Below are 19,310 nucleotides of genomic sequence, written 5' to 3'. Positions count from 1 at the left end.
GACTACACTGAGTCATACTGACAGGAGGTTACTGGAGTTCCACAGGGAGCTGTCTTGGGGCCAATCTTCATTAACATTTTGATTAATGACCTTGGCACAAAGTGGGAGGGTGCTAATAAAATTTGCAGATGACACACCTAGGAGCTAGTGCCAATCTGGAAGAGGACAAGACTATCAGACAAGATCTGGCTGCCCGGCATAATAAACACAGGATAAATGTACTGGTGCACAGTGTAAGGTCATGCACTTAGACTACCAACAAGAATTGTTGCTATAAGCTGGGGATGTATCAGGTGGGATGACTATGAGCTGGTGAGGTGAAAAAAGCTAACGCAGTCCTAGGATGCCTCAGGTGAGGTATTTCCAGCCGAGATAGGGAAGTGTTAGTACCATTATACGAGGCACTGGTGAGACCTCTTTGGGAATAGTGTGTGCAGTTATGGTCTCCCTTGTTAAGAAAGATGAATTCAGACTGGAACAGATGCAGAGAAGGGCAACTAGAATGATCTGAGGAATGGAAAACCTCCTTTCTGCGAGACTAGGAGAGCTTGGCCTAACTGAACAAAGGCTGAGGGGAGATAGTTGCTCTCTATAAATAGGGCAGGGAGGGAGAGGAGTTACTGAAGTTAAGGGCCAATGCCGGCGCAAGAACAAATGGATATCAACTGGCCAAGTTTAGACTAGACAAAGGTTTCTAACCATCGGAGGAGTGAAGTTCTAGAACAGCGTCTCCAGGGGAGCCGTGGGGGTTAAAAACCTGAACAGGCTTCCAGCCCTGCCGCCTGGCCCAGCCCAGGAAGAGTGAAGCTGTGCTCACCTGGTGCTCAAAGCAGCCAGTAGCTTCGGTCCATTTCCACCCACTGGCTCCTAGTTCCGCAGGAATAGAAAATCGGCAGCAAGTTGCTGTGGAGGGGGACTGCAGGTCCAATGCAGCTGAAGGGGCAAGTGCCCCTGACAGCATGGAGCAGAGCCCAGGACACTGTTTCACCTGCTTGTGCAAACCTCATTTATCCCTGACCTCGAGCAGGTCAGGAGCTTCTCCTTCCCAGGGCCTGCTCCCATCAGTCATAGGGATACAGCTGTGACTCGCTTCCAGGCCCCACCCCCGTCTCCTCCCCTCCCCTCTTCAGTGCTATAGAGAGGTGCAGTGCCTGGAAACTGCAGGCCCAGCATGCAATGCGGAAGGGAAGCTTGACTCAAGCTAAAGCATTGCATGCTGGGACCTGTAGGCACCAGGTCATGCTGCCTGGTGTGTGGGGTGTAGACTCAGTGCAGGGCCCAGGCTGCCAGGAAGTGGATGATGTGATTGGCAGCTGGGGGAGCAGGTGCCAACCCCCACAATAAGAGGGTGAACAGCCAGGGTCCCAGGCTAGGGTAAGTACAGGCTGGGACCAGAGGCAGCGAGAAAAGGGAGGCAGGGTGTGGCGTGTTGGTATACATCATACATTTATTAGTGAATATCCCTCTCAAAATCAGCCACAACATTAAAAAAAATAATGATTGCACTACTTGATCAAGCCGAACTAGCAACTTTCATTTTAAAAAAAGTACAAATCTGTTAAAAATTTCAATCCGTATAATACACATATATATAATACAACAGACTAGGTATGTTAAATGCTACAAAACCAATATGAGTCCAATGGAATGGAAAAAACCAAACACTTTTAGAGCTTTAAGAACCTTTTTCTCTATATATTAGCCTTTTTTCAAATACATACATGGGAAAATGAGGTAACTGTAAAATGTGCAAGTAACAGAGCAAAAAAAATTATATATATATTTATATATATATATATAAAACTTTCTAACACAGACACACGTCCTAGCACCATCCAGGGAGGCAGCTGAGCTTTCCCTCTGGAGGGCCCGGGGACTGGAATAAGAGAACAGTAAACAGTCCACTACCCCACCACAGGAACTCATTGGTAACAGTGGTATCTACAGCGCAATCAGCAATCACAAACATCCTAAATAATTGGGGGGCTGTTATTAAATGAGACGTTAGCTGCTCATTGGAATAAATTCTGCAGCACACGAGCTGTGAGCTTTCGAGTCACCATCAAAAGAACCGTAAGGCTTTTCACCAGGCATCTTTAAGGAGGGGGTTTAAAACAGGTGGGTGCCAACACTGCTCTGATTGGCTATACACAGAGAAATGTCACCTGCAGCTATGTACATAGAGACCTTTGGTTAGTCGTGTCCATGAAATAAAAACGTTGAAAGCAGGGTGAGGAGGGGCTGGCTGGGGCGCCAGCGCTGCACGCTCAGGGCACCTGGTCCCACAGGGGCTGCTGGTGTCTGCGGTTTGCCTGAGCGCAGGAGGCGCCAGGGGAGCTGCTTACTGGTCCCAGAGCAAACGCCAGCCCAGTGTCTCAGTTGGCCAGAAGGGCAGCTCTCCTGGGACAGCGTAAAAGCTTCCGCAATAAACTGGATCATCCATAATGGAGCAGCTGGGCCCCGGCTGGAAAATACCGTGATTCTATTGGCTGAGAGGGCAGGAAAGGCCTTCGCTTCTGCCAGTCTGATGCTGCTATTTGGCCACAGTCCGGCCTCCCCAGGCACATGGTGCAGGAGGCTCCCAGCTCTGCCTTGGGCTAACCCAGGAGGGGGGACTGGGCCATCCCACCCACACACTGCCAGCTGGATTCTGAACACCAGCCCCTCAACATCAGTCCCTGGGGGTCTGGCTTCCTGGATCCTCCCACCCCGTCAGGAACTCCAGTGAGCAGCTCATGCCCAAAGCCTGCATGGCTGCAGGGACCCGGCCCAGTCCCCAGCCTTTCCTCCTGCTCCAGGGCACAGTATTGCTGAGCCAGTGCATGGCCCTGACCCACTCCGCCCCCTTCCTCCCCTAGCTGCAGCCACCATGGCCCAGCCCAGGGCTTCCCAGCAGCAGACAAGTCCCTCCTCCCTGGGGGGGTGGTACAAAGCCCGTCTGCCCATGGGAAGCTCAGAGCGCCAGGGCCATGCTCGTGGCCAACCCTCGCCCCAGGTACAAGTGAGCCAGGGGAGGGGGGGCACTCCTCTCTCTGACCTCCCCCCAACTTCTCATCTCTGGCTGGGGGAGAGGGAACAACCACGTGCATTTGTTGGTTAAGCTGGCTCCTCCTCCCTGGGCACCTCCTGACTCAGTTTACCTTGGGGGGGAGGGGGGAAATGTCCTGAAAATCTTACGGTCCTCCTGAGGTGCTGGCCATGTGCAGTCTGGTGCCTGGCAGTAACCAGCTGAGCACAGAGCCCCTCGCCCCCGCTGGCCAGCGAGTCAATACCACGTTCCAAGCTGCTCAGACACACATGCATATTGTGAACATCTACATGGGGCTGGCATCCGTCTCCCCTGCACCCGGAGCACACCCCAGGAAGAGGGTTCTTCTCGTTACATCATGCAACACAACTTCCACAACAAACATTTCGGGCACGGGGTTGGCCGCTCCCTTGCTTTGACTGGGAGGCATCTAGGCAGCACCGTGTGTGCACCCATAGGACCAGACCCAGGGCACAAGCAACAGATCATGCAGAGGCACTACCAGGGCACGTTCTCCTGGGGCTGGGATGGAGGCAGAGGAAGGGAGGGGCAGCACCCACTCAGCTTTTCCATGATACAAGCTGGGGGAAGGGAAGATACCTAAATCAATACCCACCTCCTGCCCCCCCATCCACCGGCCAGCGCAGAGCCCTGCTGGGATCCTCGCGGAAGGCTCAGCACAGAGCAGCCGAGTGGGGCTGGGAGTACGGGGGGGCTCCTGCGTCACCCTCTGCACAGGGCAGTTACAATTCACCGCAAGAATATCTAAAAATGAGGCAGGAGCCTGCTCTGGGGCCACCTGCCCCGCAAACTGGGACATGCCCACGGGGGGCTCTCCACACCAAGGACACACCTCATTCGCCTTCTAGAAAGACAGGTGCCCCTGTGGCATGAAGGGTCCTCCCTCAGGGCTGGCCTCTCTACACCAGGCAAACTGGCAGGGACCGGGAGGTTTTGCCCACCACCTGTCAGCGATGGCGCTGGAGGAGTATTGCTGGACCTCAGCCTGGGGAGGCCGGCCGGCCGGCCAGCACAGGGAGACCAATACAGACAGTGGGGAGCCTCCTGCCCAGGCTCCAGCAGGACAGCGCCAGGCCCGGCCCGACTTGCTCTCCATGGGAGGCTGAACTGGGAAGTGGGAGAGGCCTGGCCCCTGATTATGCCTCGAGTTGCTGTGCCCGGTGCCCCACTGACCATTTCCTCCTGCTGCCCTCCAGGGCCCAGTCCGTCCCGGGCAGCTTGCCTGGCCCTCCTGCTTCGCGCTGCTGGTGCGATCAAACCTGCCAGGCTCACTCCGGCGCTTTGGGTCACAGAGCCACAAACCAAAACTCAACAGAAAACCCAAACCCAACAGATACGAAGAGCTGACAGTGATGGCACAAGGCCGGCGTCTCTGAGGTGCACGGAGAGGCGCCGCCGCCCACACCCCCAGCGCTATTCCGGGGCCAGCCCCAGCGCCACAGGGAGCGCCCCGGGCCCTGGCCATGCCGCGCAGGCAGGGGAGAAGGTGGGGTGTCCGGGATCCTAGATTGCTTCTATTCTCACCACAGCCGAGGAGAGCCTTGGGGCTAAGCACACGGCCGGGCCCAGGGAGCGGGCTGGTGGCCTGGGCCCCTCGCCCAAGGTCCTGTTCCTCTAGCGAATTGTGCGGCAGAGTGTCTGTGAGCCTCACTCGGCCTCCCGGTGCACCTCGGACGCGTCCGCCCGGCAGATCGGGCACGTGCGGTTCGCCTGGGGGGGGGGGGGGGAAAGGAGAGAAGAGTGAGACAGCAGCTCTACCCCAGCCCAGCGCTCCCTGCAGAGGCAGCACGTCTCCAGGGCGCCCCAGCCAAGAGACAGATGCATTCGGCACCAGAGAACGGGGCTGGGTCTTCTGGTGCTACAGGCAGCTGGGAGCCCATGACACTGGGGGGTGTTTAGAGAGCCGGGGCCGCGTAGGTAGACACTACACCCCCGTGCCAGCCAGCTGCCATCCTGCCCATTCCTGGCCCGTGCAGCCAAGGGCTCTGAAAGCAGGCTGGGGGCAGGTGGGAGGGTGAGGAAACGCACGTGCCAGGGTGGCTCCCTGTCCTCCCGGGGCATAGGAGCGTCAGGCACACAGGGCTGGCAGCACTGTGTTCCCAAGCCTGGCACCTGCCCCGGCTGTGAAGGGCAGATTACCCCACCGGCAGCCTCCCTGATCTGAGGCCTCTGGAGCAGGTGGTCGGACACTTCCTGTGCTCTGGTGGAGTGTGGCTTGCCCATCACATGGAGACACTCAGCTGCCAACAGGTGGAAATACACTGCCTGGTCCTAGTGTCTCTGCCCTCTGGGCCAGGCACGGATGGGCCAGCAGCCTTCTCCACCACTTTGCCCAGGATGTCCAAGGGAGCTCCCACCCCTTCCCCATATGTCTGCCCCACCAGCCACAGCCCCTGCTGGCAACGAGATCCTCCAGCAGGGAGCCACGGTGCTGCCATTGCTCTGCCCCGGACCTTGGCTTTCTGGTGTCGATCTTTCCACTGGAGGGGCAGATCTCGTCCTGCCCCCAGTGGTGGGCCCCACATCCCAACAGGGCCACGGCTATGTGTCGCAGGAGTATCACTAACTTGTGGGCGGGAGCAGGCTGGGCTGTGCAGGAGTAACTCTGTGCAGGGGCAGCACAGATGTGTCAGGGGCCCTGTGCCGGAGGCCATACGGGTGTCTTGAGCTGATGGCGGGCCAGGCCCAGAGGCTGCTTCTCCCCAGCCCAGGATTGCATGGCCTGGCGGACTCCTCTCAGGGGACTTTGCAGCGTCTCACTGCGGGAGTGACCAGCTCCCCTGCAAGGCACCCTGTGTGGGCCCTGGCTCAGCGCCCTGTTCCCCTGCTCACCCCAGCACGAATCAAGAGGCAGTTTGCCCCGTGGGCTGTCGCAGGGGAGAAGCACACGGCATGCGCGATCCCCTGCGGCCAGCGGGGCAGGGCGGGGAGTGGCAGGTTATGGGGCTGTCTGACCAGCCAAGTTTGGCCCAAGCTGAAGGCTCTGGCAGGGTTTGAAGACGTTTAGCCCAAGCTAAGAACTAGCGGGTGGCATGCGTGCCAGGGGCTGGGGGCAGGGGGTGTAGTGCCCACTCTGCCCCACCCTTCGTGCCCTCACACGGGAGCATGCACAGCCCCGACGGACAGGGCTGTTTAAACACGCCACTGACACACTCCAAGAACATCGGGTTTACCCAGAGCAATCGAGGGAGGAGGGGGCAGCAGCACACCCCCGACCAGTGATCCACCCCACCACTCTGCTGCCACAAGGGCAGCCACCCACCACCAGAGGGAGCTGCTGAAAACTGCTCTGGGCTCACCCCCCGGGCTGGGCGCCCGGCCCCCGCTGCTGCGTGTTTGCAGGCCGAAGCTGCCCCCAGCGCAGGTACCTTTAACCATTTGTCGACACACTTGGCATGGAACTCGTGGTTGCAGGGCAGGACCCGAAGCAGCTGCCTGGCTTCGAAGTCACTGAAGCACACGACACACCTGGGGAGAAGGGAACCGTCACCAGGCGCCGGCTCCAGCCAGCAGCCCCCCCACACCTGCACTTGGCAGCGCCACAGGGGACACGCTGGGTCAGTGCAATGCGCCGAGCCCAGCCCCCGCCCCAGGTACACCCCACTCCCCACCCCCTTCCCCACCGGAGCTCAGGTACAGCCCCCAGGTCCCAAGCCCGGCCCCCCGGGAGCTCAGGTACACCTCCAGGCCTGAGCCCAGCCCCCCCAGGAGTTCAGGAACACCCCTCACGTCCCGAGCACGGCCTCCCGGGAGCTCAGGTACACCTCCAGGCCTGAGCCCAGCCCCCCCAGGAGTTCAGGAACACCCCTCACGTCCCGAGCACGGCCTCCCGGGAGCTCAGGTACAACCCCCCAAACCCCGAGCCCGGCCCCCTAGGACCTCAGGTACAACCCCTACACCTCAGCCCCTGGGAGCTCAGGTACACCCCCCAGGCCCCGAGCTCGGCCCCCTTGGAGCTCAGGAACACTCTCCAGCCCCCCCCAGAGCTCAGGTACACCCCCCAAGCCCGGCCCCCCCCGGAGCTCAGGTACACCCCCCAGGCCCCCCGGGAGCTCAGGTACACCCCCCACGGCCCGAGCCTGGCCCCCCGGGAGCTCAGGTACACCCCCCACACCCCAGCCCCCCAGGAACTCAGGTACACCTCCAGGCCTGAGCCCAGCCCCCCAAGGAGTTCAGGAACACCCCTCATGTCCCGAGCATGGCCTCCCAGGAGCTCAGGTACACCCCCCCACACGTCAGGTCCCTGGGAGCTCAGGTACAACCACCAGGCCCCAAGCCTGGCCCCCTCGGAGCTCAGGTACACTCTCCAGGCCCCCCCCGGACCTCAGGTACACCCCCCACACCCCGAGCCCGGCCCCCCGGGAGCTCAGGTACACCCCCCACACCCCAGCCCCCCAGGAACTCAGGTACACCTCCAGGCCTGAGCCCAGCCCCCCAAGGAGTTCAGGAACACCCCTCATGTCCCGAGCATGGCCTCCCAGGAGCTCAGGTACACCCCCCCCCACACCTCAGGTCCCTGGGAGCTCAGGTATAGCCCCCAGGCCCCAAGCCTGGCCCCCCGGGAGCTCAGGTACGGCCCCCAGGCCCCAAGCCCGGCCCCCCGGGAGCTCAGGTACGGCCCCCAGGCCCCAAGCCCGGCCCCCCGGGAGCTCAGGTACGGCCCCCAGGCCCCAAGCCTGGCCCCCGGGAGCTCAGGTACAGCCCGGCGTCACTCACAGGCTCTGCTCCGACTGGTGGCTCTCGGGGTTGAAGCGGTACGATGGGAGGTGTTCGATGTCTGCTTTGGTGAGGCCCCGTGGCTTGGCCTCGCCCAGCCGCTCAGCCAGGTTCAGTAACGCCTGGGGGCGGAACGAGGACCTAGAGCTCAGCTCCCTCTTTAAACCCCACCCACAGGTCCCCAAGCCAGCAGCCCCTTCCCCAGCCCCCACCTGAAGGGTCCCAGCAGAGCTCCTACCCCTTCCCCAAGTGTCTGCCCCACACTCCCACCGCAAGCGAGCGGCTGAAACTCCAGCCCCCTCCTCCAGGAGCTCCCCCCGCCGCAGCGCCAGCTGCCTCCCCGCCCAGAAAAGACCTGGCGCAGTCTGCCTGTTCCCACACTCAGAGCGCAGCCCTGCTCCCTGCTGCTGGAATCCGCCCCCCCCCCAGATCCCAGCACACCTCGTAATTCTCCATCTCCACATCGTCCACATCCAGGTCGAGGCTGAGCGTGGGCCCCACGGCCGTCGGTGACACAGGAAGCATCGAGCTGGGGAGAGAGGGGGCAGGGCAGTTACCCATGAGCAGCATGTCACATGGGGGGGAGTGTTCAAGGAACCTCAACCCAACCCCCAACCTCCGCAGCCGCCCCCCGATGGGGCAGAGGCCTGAGAGGTGAGAGGGGCCCCAGACCCACAGACGCCCCCCGTGGGTACTCACAGGAAGTACGGCAGGAAGCTCGGGTAGTAGGGGGGGGGCGGCGGGGGCGGGGGCGGCAGTGGCTGCTGCAGTCGGTATCGCTGGGTATTCAGTCGCCGTGGCATCATGGGCGGGTATGGCTGCAGGGAGAGAGCACAGGGCTAGGTTAGCTGCCCCACGGTGCACCCAGCCTGTACCCCACCACGCAGACTGGGCGGAGGGGGAGCAGCTGCCAGGCAGCCGGCACAGGGGATCAGAGGCCCCAACTCCATCGAGGAAGACAACCGTTTCCCACCAGCACAGCCCTGTCCCATCTCCTCTTGGGGTGCGGCCGTGTTCCCCCAGCACACAGCCAGGAAGGGGGAGGCTGCCCCCGTTCCAGCCACCCCACTGCCCACATAGGGACTTACCACACCAAATGGCAGATCCTGGTGCAACGGGTCGTGGGGGAGATAATGCAGCGGGACAGAGGGGGACAGCGCTGGGGCGTGGGGAGAGGGTGAGTACGCGAAGCCCCCAATGGGATGCTGCTCCCCTCGCAACTCCACTTCATTGTCTATCCTCTGCAGAGGCTAGGGGGTGGGGGAAGGAGAGAAGAGAGAGAAAGAGAGTGTGAGCTCAGTTACCGGGGCCCCTGCTGTGCCCACAGGGCCAGGGAGAGCTCGGTTACCGGGGCCCCTGCTGGGCCCATAGGGCCGGGGGGAGCTCGGTTACCGGGGTCCCTGCTGGGCCCATAGAGCCGGGGGGAGCTCGGTTACCGGGATCCCTGCTGGGCCCATAGGGCCGGGGGGAGCTCGGTTACCGGGGTCCCTGCTGGGCCCATAGGGCCGGGGGGAGCTCGGTTACCGGGGTCACTGCTGGGCCCATAGAGCCGGGGGGAGCTCGGTTACTGGGGTCCCTGCTGGGCCCACGGGGCTGGGGGCCCCTCTGCTCTGCCAGTGAACCGCGCATGGGGATCAGCAGCTCACACAGATGTCGCCCTGCGGGAATCCTCACCTTCCCGGGGCTGGCCCTCCCTCCCACCTGCTCCAGACAGCGCGAGTCCATCCCAGGAGCACAGCTGCAGTGCTATGGCCTGGGCATTGTGCCTGGCAATGTGAGCCCAGCCCCAGAGGTCACCCAGCCTTGCAGAGCTTGCTAGGGGCAGCTGGAGCCGGAAGTGCCCCTGCCCAGCGAGGCTACCCGGCAGACTCACCCCAGCCCGTCCCATAGCCACAGGCCATGCTGGAGGGCTCTGCTCCCTGGCCAGGAGCCCAGCCCATCCCCTGGCATGCGCAGACCCCGCCCAGCCCTCCCCTCCCCACACTCACCATGCGCGGGTGCTGGGCCTGCAGTGGTAGGAACTGGCCGAGGGGGGCCATGTGTGGGGGCTGGTGCTGCGGAACTGGTGGGGACGGGTGCAGGATGTAATGGTCGCTGGAGAGGATGGGTGGGAACGTCTGGTAGGAGACGGGCAGCTGCTGCATGGCACATGCCTGGATGAGCTGGGAGGGAAGGGAGAGCGTGGGGGGCAGGTGAGGTCAGTCGCCCAGCACCGCACACTCAGGAATGGGAGCCTGCAGAGCCCCAGGGTGTCCCATCCCCTGATCACCCAGCTGGGGAAGGGACGGGGGCCAAGAGCCACAGGGTTTCGTGGCTGACAAAGGTGTCACAGGCCCAAGCAGGCAGTATCCTGCTCCAGGTCGCTAGCCCTTCGCTCCCCAAAGCCATCCGGAGGTCCCTCGTGCCGGTTCCCAGCCCCGCTCCCTCTCCCAAGGCACGTCCTGGCGCGGCATGCCCAGAGCCCCCGATGCCAGCTCCCCACGACCCTCAGGCAGCAGCGGCCGGGCGCCTGGACTCACAGGGGGCGGGAGGCAGCAGAGTGGGTAGTGCTGCCCGCTGAACATCACGGAGCATGCTGGGAGCTGCTGCGCGCTGCACCCAGGGATGTGCTGGCCTGCATGGATAGGAAAGCCCTGCGTCGTTACCGTGGTCACCGTGTAGGAGAGGGGGACGGGGCCCTGGTGCACCTGCAAATGGGAGACACATGAAGCAGCGTCAGATGGCTCCTCGCGCCAGCCTGCCCCAGCCACGGCCGAGCCCACGTCCCCATGGGGCCATCGCACGAGGCTGTGCGCTCACAGGCTGGCCAAGCTGCAGCCAGCCACCCGACAGCAGCCCCCCAGCTCAATCTCAGCTCCTCCTCCCTGGCCCATGGCTCTGCAGCCTTGCCCAGGGGACAGTGACACCCTCTGCTCTGCTTCACAAGGCCGGGGCTGAGCTCTGCAGCTCCCAGCACCTTGCCAACACAGCCCTGGCTGGGCAGAGACCGGGCATGGCTCCTGGCAGGAGCAGCTCGAGGTGGGGCAAGGGGCTCTCCACAGAGACAGCCTCTCTGGAGCACTGGGCATCTGCATGAGCAGAGGGGGACGCGCCGGAGGGCATCAGGGGACATCGCCCCCTGGGTCATTCACCCAACAGCCCCTGAGGGTTCCCCTCCCCAGGAACCGGGAGTACAGCCCTTCCTGCAGGGTGAGCCAGGCAGGCCTGGGGTCTCCAGGCCTGTGCACACGCAGCAGGGCCAGGCACACATGGGGAGGCCCCGCTGCCACGGCACCCGGCTGCTCTGGACACAGATGGTTGCAGGAATTCATAGTCTGGCTGCGTTCAGCTCCTGCTGAACAGCCGCTGGGGCGTGGCCAAGGCCCCTAATCTGGACTCCACAGCCACACACCACCTCCGGGGAGGAGAAACACCTATCGCCAGCCAGGTCAGCGGGCGCTCAGTGCCCCTTTAAGAGGGGGTGTCAGTCACATCGCATCGGCGCGCTGGGACACCTGCACTTACCAGGACCAACTCCCCTCGGGCCTCCACTCCAGCAGGAAAGTCAAGGGCTCTCAGCCTCTGCCCAGTTGGGTCCTTGGTACCCGGCAGGCACCCCAGGAACCTGCACAGGGCTGGACAAAGCTGCCACAGCGGCACATCCGAACTCGACTGGTACCCACTGGCTCCAGCCCCAGGGACGTGCATTGGCACCTGGGCAATAACTGCTGAGCTCTGGGCCACGGGCCTGTGGGGAGGGGCTCTGCAGGGACGTCACCCTGGCCCTCTCCCTGCTGGGGAGCGCCGCGCCCCACCCCTGCCCCTGCCCCTCCCCCTCCCCCCGGGGAAAGCACAGTCCCCCATCCCTGCCCTACCTGCTCGTGGAGATCCACCATGAATGGGCTCTGGTGGGGGGGATGGGCGGCTGGGTGAAGCATTCGTGGTGGCGTGTTGGCGAGAGCGTACGCTCGGGGCTCATCTACAGGGAGGTGCTGCTGCTGCGGGGGGAAGGCAGGGTGCAGGTAGTTCTCATCCTGGGCCAGCAGGGTTTGCAGAGGTCGGTCACGTCGTCCCGACAGACGCCTGAAAGGGGGACTGGGGGCCACCATGGGGAAGGAACAGACCAGGAGTAACCTCAGGGCCATGCAGCTGGCACAGACGGGGCAGTGCCTGGGCCAGCCCCCACAGGGACGGCAGAGGCCAGGGGGGGTGCCCGGTACGTTACGAATCACTCCCCGACCTGCCCACTAAGACCCCAAAAAGCTGCTGGCTGGGCAGAGGAGATCCCACTGCAACGGCCCCAGAGCTCTCCTGGCAAGCCTGCGGCTGCCCCCACCCATGACCCCAGCCCTCCCCACGGAGGAAGCTGAAGGAAAGGCCCTTCTTTGGTGACAGCGAGCAGCTGGTGGCAGGGGCAGGCAAACCACCCCGGCCCGAGGAGCTGAGACTGCCGACGGTCACAGCGCAGCCTGGCGCTTTTTAAATATGAAGTTGTTGCCCCTTGACACTACAGATCCCAGCATGCAATGCTCCACCGGAACCTGAACAGCTGTGCCACACTGCATGCTGGGAGCTGTGGTCTCTGCAGTCTGCACCCACGTATGGGGGGTGGGGGGCAATGCCCGGCTCCACTCCTGGGCGAGAGAGGGGCTGTACCTTCGCCTGAGGTGCTCAGGGCTGCTGCAGGGTCCCCCGGAGAAACGCCGCGGGTTGAAGGGGGCAGAGGGAGGCCGCCTATTGACTGCCAGTTCCCATGGTCGCATTGGTGACGTCGGGGAGGCAGAAGGGCACACTGGGCCTCAGGCTCTGAGTGGGATGGGACACCAGCACCTCACAGCCTGCCAAGAACGAGAAGGCAGTGAACCCCCAGCCTTGCGGACCCCCCAACATGCACTGCCCAGGGCTCTCCCACCCACAGGCAACAGCCCCAGGGACCTCTGCCCCGGTAGGACCCGCTACTTCGCACTCCCAGACCATCTGATCCCCGAGTCCCTGCCCAGCGATCCCCAGCAGCTCTGCTCCTCTCCACCTGCCCCCCAGACCCGCCGAGAAACTGACAAGGAGGGGACGGGGGAACGCGGAGAGTGCAGGGCAGGGGCCGTGCACGCCAGGCCAGTGGACTGCACACGCAGGGTCACCCCCGCAGAAGCCCCCACCCCCAGCCAGTGGGAGGACAGGCAGAGTTACGCAGGCACTGACTGGCCACCACGGCCTGCACCTGAGGAGCTCGGCCAGAAGGGGGGGCAGACGAGGCAGAAACGGGAGAAGAGGCGGGCATGAAAGCAGCAGTGCTGGGGCCGCACCAAGGAGAACTCGGGGGGAAGGGGGCTGACCCCCAGGCACTTCCCACACCCCTGCTGCAGGCCAACAGGCTGCTCAGAGGCAGAAAGGCCTGGACAGATTCTATTCAATGTGGTGCTGATGCAGTTAACAGCTAGCCCCGCAGCGCAGGTGCCCCCAGCTGCCTCCTGCGAGGGGCTGGGCAGATCTCACTCCATGCCAGCGTCTAAGCCCCTGGGATTAACATTTTTGTAATGCCTTCCCACAATGCCCATGGCCTGGCGAGGCCGGGCACCCGTGGTACCAGGTTCCCATAGTGTCTGCACTGCTGCTAGTGCCAAGACCTTTCGGGCCCTGCTGACTAGGGCATGCTGGGACCTGCGGAGGCTTGCAGGTCTCTGCAGCAGGGTGTCGGCACCCTGGGCAGCTACAGGCCTCGTGCTGTGGGGCCTGGCCAGTGGGGGAGCTGCAATGGGACAAGCCCATTCCTTGGGGCACCCTGCTGAGGGGAAATGGCCGGTCCTGCAGGCTGCTTGGGTCCTCAGGGGCCTGAGTCCCTCCCTTGTGGCCCAGCCTCACTCCAGCAGGCCTCCTGGTCAGGAGCACAGGGCCAAGGGGAGGGAAGGCAGCAAGCTCTAGCTGGAAAGGAGATGGTTGAGGGAAATGGGTGGGAGCAGGGAGCGCCCCCTTGCAGCTAAGCATGCACACCCTGTGATGGGCAGCCAGGAGAGCGCCTGGCCTCCACAGGGGACCCTGGTGAGCGGCCCCCTGACCGCGGGCTCCTGCTGGCTCACCGGCATGCCAGCCTGCTCGGAGCCGAGGGCACGGCAAAGCTGACCTCTCTTCCCAGCACTTCTCCCGCAGGGAGCCTCCCGCTGCATTACAAACTGTTATCCCTAGGGGAAGTGACCTGGCCACGGACGCAGCAGAGCAACTGCAGAGCTGAGAACAGAACCCAGTTCTCCTGAGTCTCAGCTCGGTGCCTTACCAACAGATACCGCTTGGCCTGCAGTGGCACAGCTTTGGAGTGACCCCAGCACATCACCTGTAGGCCTGGGGAGGAGGGCGGGGACACGGCCAGACAGACGGTAAGCGAGGCATCGAAAGGGTCCCTGCTCTCCGGCGCAGAGCGAAGGCCTGGACAGGGCAGGCACTGCTTTCTGGGCCAGGCTGGGCTCAGCTGCCCACAGAGGCAGAGCTGGAAGAGAACACGCTGAGCTTGCTGCTCTGGGAGCCTTGACTCTGGGCCAGTGGGACTGGTGAGCCGTATCAGCCAGCCCGGGCCTGGGCTCAGGCACAGGGGGACCCCGGGAAGCTGGGTTCAGGTTTTCTCCACCCAGGCTCTACAGTAAAGCCCCAACCGGGCGCGGGGCGCTGGCCCGACTCGTACAGCTGCTGGGCAGGCCGGGCTTACAGGGCCGAGCCCGAGGGAGGGGGAGAAGTGAGCTCATCGCACAGCCTCAGCCTTCACGTCCCTGCAAGCTCCCACGGCTGCACCAGCCTGCGTCCCAGAAGCAAAGTCCTGGGCCCCTCGCTATGCCAGGCCTGCTGTCACCACCAGCTCCCCTCCAAGGGCCCCCTACGCAGGCTGCTGTCTGGGGACCTGCCCCCTGCCACTCAGGTCAGCCAGCTCCTTGGGGACACAGGCATTGTCAGCGTCCCTCCCAGGGCACCAGCGCAGGGGAGATAAGCCTCCAGTCCTCCCTGTGGCTCCTCAGAAGAGCAGAGCCCGCGGGGTGCCGTGGGACTGTCACACCAGGGGCTAGGTACTGGTGCGGATGCTCCTCATGGAGAGCTCATTGCGAGAGGGCAGGGACCACACGCTCCACAAGGGTCTCGAGAACAGGCGGTGCCAGGGACCTTCTGTGGAAGCGCTGATGCCCCCAGGGTGCCACGTTCCTCTTTTATTCCTATCCAGGAGCTTCATTCATTCCCTAGCTGGCCAGGTGCTCTCTGGGGCAGGGAGCAGCTCTCTCTGCTCTGGCTCTGCACAACACCAAGCAGACGCACAACGCTACACACAACAAAAACAAGGGTGAAATAGCACCTCAGGCGCTCAGCCCATCAGCCAAGGGCTCCACGCCACGGGAACCAAGGATGAGGTGCTCCACAGTGGCCTATGAACAGGGAAGTGGGATTACTGAAAACCCACCCTGCTCCCCCAGTCATCGCAGGCAGCTGGAATCACACAGGCCCTGTCACTGCTGGCCAAGCCAGTGGGGTCCAAAGCCTGCTGACCCCCCTACCACCAGCTCACACTCTTGCAACCAGGACTGCCTTGGGCCACACTAGTACTCAGGATCGGGTTAGCACATGCATTTCCCAACCCCTTCCCAGGGCAGGAAAAGCCCCTAAGAACTTTGACTGAAACCCATTCTCTGGGCAAGGCTCTGCCAAGGCAGCCTTCGAAGCAGTGTCTCAGCCACCCGCCCATTGGCAGGCACAGACCCCGACCCAGGCCAACCTCTGAAATTTCCCACAGAGACTGGCCAGGCCCCACGGGGCCAGCTAACCAGCATCTCCACAGGGAATCCAGCTCCTGCTCCAGATTCTTAACTTTCATTGGACATTAGCCCTTCTGGGTGCAAAGATAACCTTCACACGGTGACTCGAGCGTCAGCAGTGATGTCTGGCAGAGTCTGCAGACAGCCTGAAGCAAGAGCTCTGGGGCATGAGCTGCTCATTCTCCTCAACCAGCTGTTAACTCTGGAGCCTAATAATGGTGATTTACCTGTCAGTCTCAACTATTTCACTACTGATCAAAGCACACTGGAAAGAGAGGGAGGCACTCAGCTGCCTAAATAAAGCACAGCCACCAATCCAACAGCCCCGCTGCCACTCACGCTCTGGGGAGGAGTCTCATATTGCCATCACTTTTCTTACTCACCCCCGATCACAGAGCGCTTTCGAGCCCTGCCTAGAAACACTAAGTCCCCTGCACTGCCGGGGCATCCTGAGAAACACATTATACACCAGTGAGAGACAAGACGCAGACACGCCACTGTCTGAAAGGAACTATAAAGCGAAGCCCTTTGTAGCTTCAGCAGCACTGGGCTGCCCAGAACGCCCCATCCTGGCCACCGAGATTCGAGAACAAAAGGCACCACTTCCAAGGAGGGGGCGTAATGTGCACACACACCCCGCCCTTGGGACAGTGCTCGGCTAATAACTTCTGCTCCCTCACTGGCTCTCTCCGCGCCCCAGAGTCACGGTGCCGAAGCGTCAGCACCGCAGAGGCAGGCCCAGCGGTTAGGGCACTAGGACCCAGGAGACTCAGGTTCAGGTCCGTGCTCCACCCTTCCAGTCACACAGCTTAATGCCAGACAGCCCCCATGATCCAGCCCGACCCCCTGTACATCCCAGGGCCACCCTCCACCGTGCCCAACCACCGCGAGACTGCACGGCTGGCTGCATGCCCTGGGCAGAGAACGGGCGTGCTGAGAGCACCAATGCCTGAGGCTCCTGTAAGGGCAGGGAAGTGACTTGGTGGGAGATCCCCAGACGATCCCAGCAAGCAACCCGAAGGGGACAAAGCCCCCCAAGGTCCCTGCCAGTCTGAGCTGGGGCAAAACCCCTTCCTGACCCCACACATGGCCATCAGTCAGACCCTGAGCATGTGAGCAGGAACCAGCCAGCCAGGCAGCAGAGAGACTCTTCCTGGTGCTGCCTCAGAGCCCCCTATGTCCCCTTACCAGGGAGGGCTCCCTGGGGCTTCAGAGAAAGGAGATATAAACCCAACCCAGAACACACCCAGCGGGGAGGGGGTTTCGTTCCTGCCCCCTGACCTGTTAGAAAGAGAAGACTCAGACTGGCCCCCAGGCTGCTGAGCCCTGTCCCCCACCACACAATCCCACTCATATCTGTACAACTCATCCCCCGCTGCTCCTGTGGGGCAGCTGGTCCAGAGCCTCACCCCTCTGCTGCTTAGACCCCTTCTCATTTCCAGCCTGACCCCATTGCTGGCACTTGGCCTGGGGCCAGCACTGACCTCTAGCTCCAACAGCTCTTCGCCCTCCTATTGTTCCCCCCCGGGCCTCTCTGGACAGCAATGAGATCCCTGCTCAGCCCCTGCTTTGCTAGTGCTTTTCGCCTGTCTCGGAGGACGGGCCCTCCACACACCGATCACCACCGCAGCCCTTCTCTGCGCAGTTCCTGTCTGGATTCATCTTTCCTGGACACAGGTGACAGAACAGTGCACAGTGCTCCAGACGAGGTCTCACCAGGGCCATGTGCAATGGCGTTAACACTCCTCTCTCTACCAGAAACATGGTCGCCTGACCCAGCCTCGGTTAACACAGACCTTTCTCACAGCCCCATCACACCGGCCACTCACGTCACCCTGTGATGGGCCTACACACCCAGGTCCCTCTCCTCCTCCCTCACTTCCAACTGAGGAGCCCCGAGCTCATAGCACAAATTCTTGTTACTAGTCCTCACGAGCATGACCTTGTCCTTGGGGCTATTAAACATCACCCCTTTTCTATTGCTCCGGTCCTCAAAGTCATCCCATTCTTCCTGAGAATATTCCGATCCTCCTCTGCACTGATGATCCCTTCCACCTTTATGCCATTCCCCTCACTTGGGCTGCCCCTGCACCAGTCCCCCATCTGTGAAATGGGGATCGTACCGTTACCCTGCTTCAGATACCACACAAATGGAGGCCCTGTAAGTCTCATATACCAATAGAAAACAGCACCCTACGTAGATGGTATCTTAGCTGAACATTTCAGGGGGTTCTGAGCCTACAGTTGATCAGCTAGGAATTTCTCCCCAGAACACTCAGAGTTGAAGGTCCACAGCCATTAACTCAAAGATGCACCAACCACCTACATGATGGAAGAGGCCAGAAGCCCCAGGAAATCACTGTAGAAGCTGCCAATTTATCAGACTAATATCTGTATTTGCCAACCTCTATCTTCCTTTTTGATTAGACCATGGGCCTTGCCACAGCAGCAAGGTGTGCAATCGGAGAAAAACGATCAAACAACTATCACAGCTCAGCAAGAGGGGCTGCCACAGCTCTGCACAAAACGAGGCCAAACCACGGCCTGGCTCATGTGTCTCACCCATGGGCTCATGGAGGCAATGATGGGAGTGGCTCTCAGGAGACCCATGAAGGGCCTTAGGAGCAAAGAGAACTCAGCACTGATCAGCCACCCAGCAGAGAGGCAAGGGCTAGCCAGAGCCCACTCCCACCGGAGCGGCAGCCTCAAGAAGAGGCTGAATGGAGGGGAGAAATGCTCGACAACAGGTGGGGACTGCGTGATGGACAGCACCAAAGCAAATGTCAGTATCAGCTGGAGGGGACAAGGCTCCCCCTAACCTCCCAGAGGGCTGCACAATGGCCACAGCATGCGAGGAGCAGAGCTACGAGGAAGATCTGGCCAGGTCTAATTTTAGCTTCCCCACTGTTTGCAGCATCTCAGGAGCTGGGAACAATGCCCCCACCTCCACCCCTTCCAGCAGCAGCTTGCTCCTCCTGCCTTTGGGAAAACCCCATGAAGTGAACCCCTGATCTCAGCCCACCTGTGGGGCCAGGTCTGCGAGGTGACGGTGCTGCAAGAGCTCATCATGTCCCCAGGCTCCACACCTACAATTCTTCCCCCCTCAGTAGCAATAACGGCTTGTTGCTGAAGGGATGTGGTGTGAGGGCGGCTAAATAGTCCCAGCTTTGTAGCTTACCCCTTAAGTTTTTTTCAGTGCTGGGTTGCAATTTGCTGCAATTCTTTTTAGTAAAGGTCCTACCTAAACAATAAGCAACCAATCGTTGTATTCACAGAAGCAGCCTGAGAGTTACAAGTGTAGGAGCTGGCGAGCATTTGCCAGCAGGTTGCAACAGACTTGCAATACACACCGCTTTGAGGAATCCAGACTCACGACTTGCAGGGGGCCCCTTCAAAAACAGATGCGGGGAGCCGTGCACATCCCGAGGGACAGCACAGCCACACACCCCACAGCGGGCACACAGGAGACCCCACAGTCCAGAGCCCCCACTCCTGAGGGTGGGTCATAGAAAAGAAAGCGGCTTCGGTTCACAGCAAGGCCCAACATTCCTGGCCATAAGGCACTGGCATTCCAGGGCCCTTGACAGCTTCCAGCAGCCCCCAGCAGGGATCTCTACGTCCCTGATGTCAAGTATCAGAGGGTAGCCGTGTTAGTCTGGATCTGTAAAAGCAGCAAAGAATCCTGTGGCACCTTATAGACTAACAGACGTTTTGGAGCATGCTCATGCTCCAAAACGTCTGTTAGTCTATAAGGTGCCACAGGATTCTTTGCTGCTTTTACG

At 61.5% G+C, this 19,310-nt stretch overlaps 1 protein-coding gene across 3 annotated transcripts in view; it reads right to left on the bottom strand.

The window, feature by feature from the left end:
* Positions 1-1,422: 1,422 nt before the first annotated feature.
* RNF44 (ring finger protein 44) overlaps positions 1,423-19,310 on the bottom strand; it is a 33,694-nt gene continuing 15,806 nt past the window's right edge. For 2 of the 3 annotated variants that reach the window (XM_050961780.1, XM_050961779.1), the window contains exons 2-11: positions 12,401-12,582; positions 11,620-11,839; positions 10,285-10,452; positions 9,754-9,927; positions 8,854-9,015; positions 8,465-8,583; positions 8,207-8,294; positions 7,766-7,887; positions 6,418-6,517; positions 1,423-4,759 (exon numbers count right to left, since the gene is read on the bottom strand). In XM_050961780.1, coding sequence (XP_050817737.1) covers positions 4,697-4,759; positions 6,418-6,517; positions 7,766-7,887; positions 8,207-8,294; positions 8,465-8,583; positions 8,854-9,015; positions 9,754-9,927; positions 10,285-10,452; positions 11,620-11,839; positions 12,401-12,507 — 1,323 coding nt within the window. In that variant the 5' untranslated portion in view covers positions 12,508-12,582 and the 3' untranslated portion in view covers positions 1,423-4,696. Of the gene's footprint in view, positions 4,760-6,417; positions 6,518-7,765; positions 7,888-8,206; positions 8,295-8,464; positions 8,584-8,853; positions 9,016-9,753; positions 9,928-10,284; positions 10,453-11,619; positions 11,840-12,400; positions 12,583-19,310 lie in introns of those variants that run through there. The other variant, XM_050961781.1, reaches the window with a different exon arrangement.

This window comes from Gopherus flavomarginatus, chromosome 7 (assembly GCF_025201925.1).
Source record: "Gopherus flavomarginatus isolate rGopFla2 chromosome 7, rGopFla2.mat.asm, whole genome shotgun sequence".
NCBI classification, from domain to species: domain Eukaryota; kingdom Metazoa; phylum Chordata; order Testudines; family Testudinidae; genus Gopherus; species Gopherus flavomarginatus.
The sequence above is the reverse complement of the archived record's forward strand: the minus strand, read 5'-3'. Positions and strand labels throughout refer to the sequence as shown.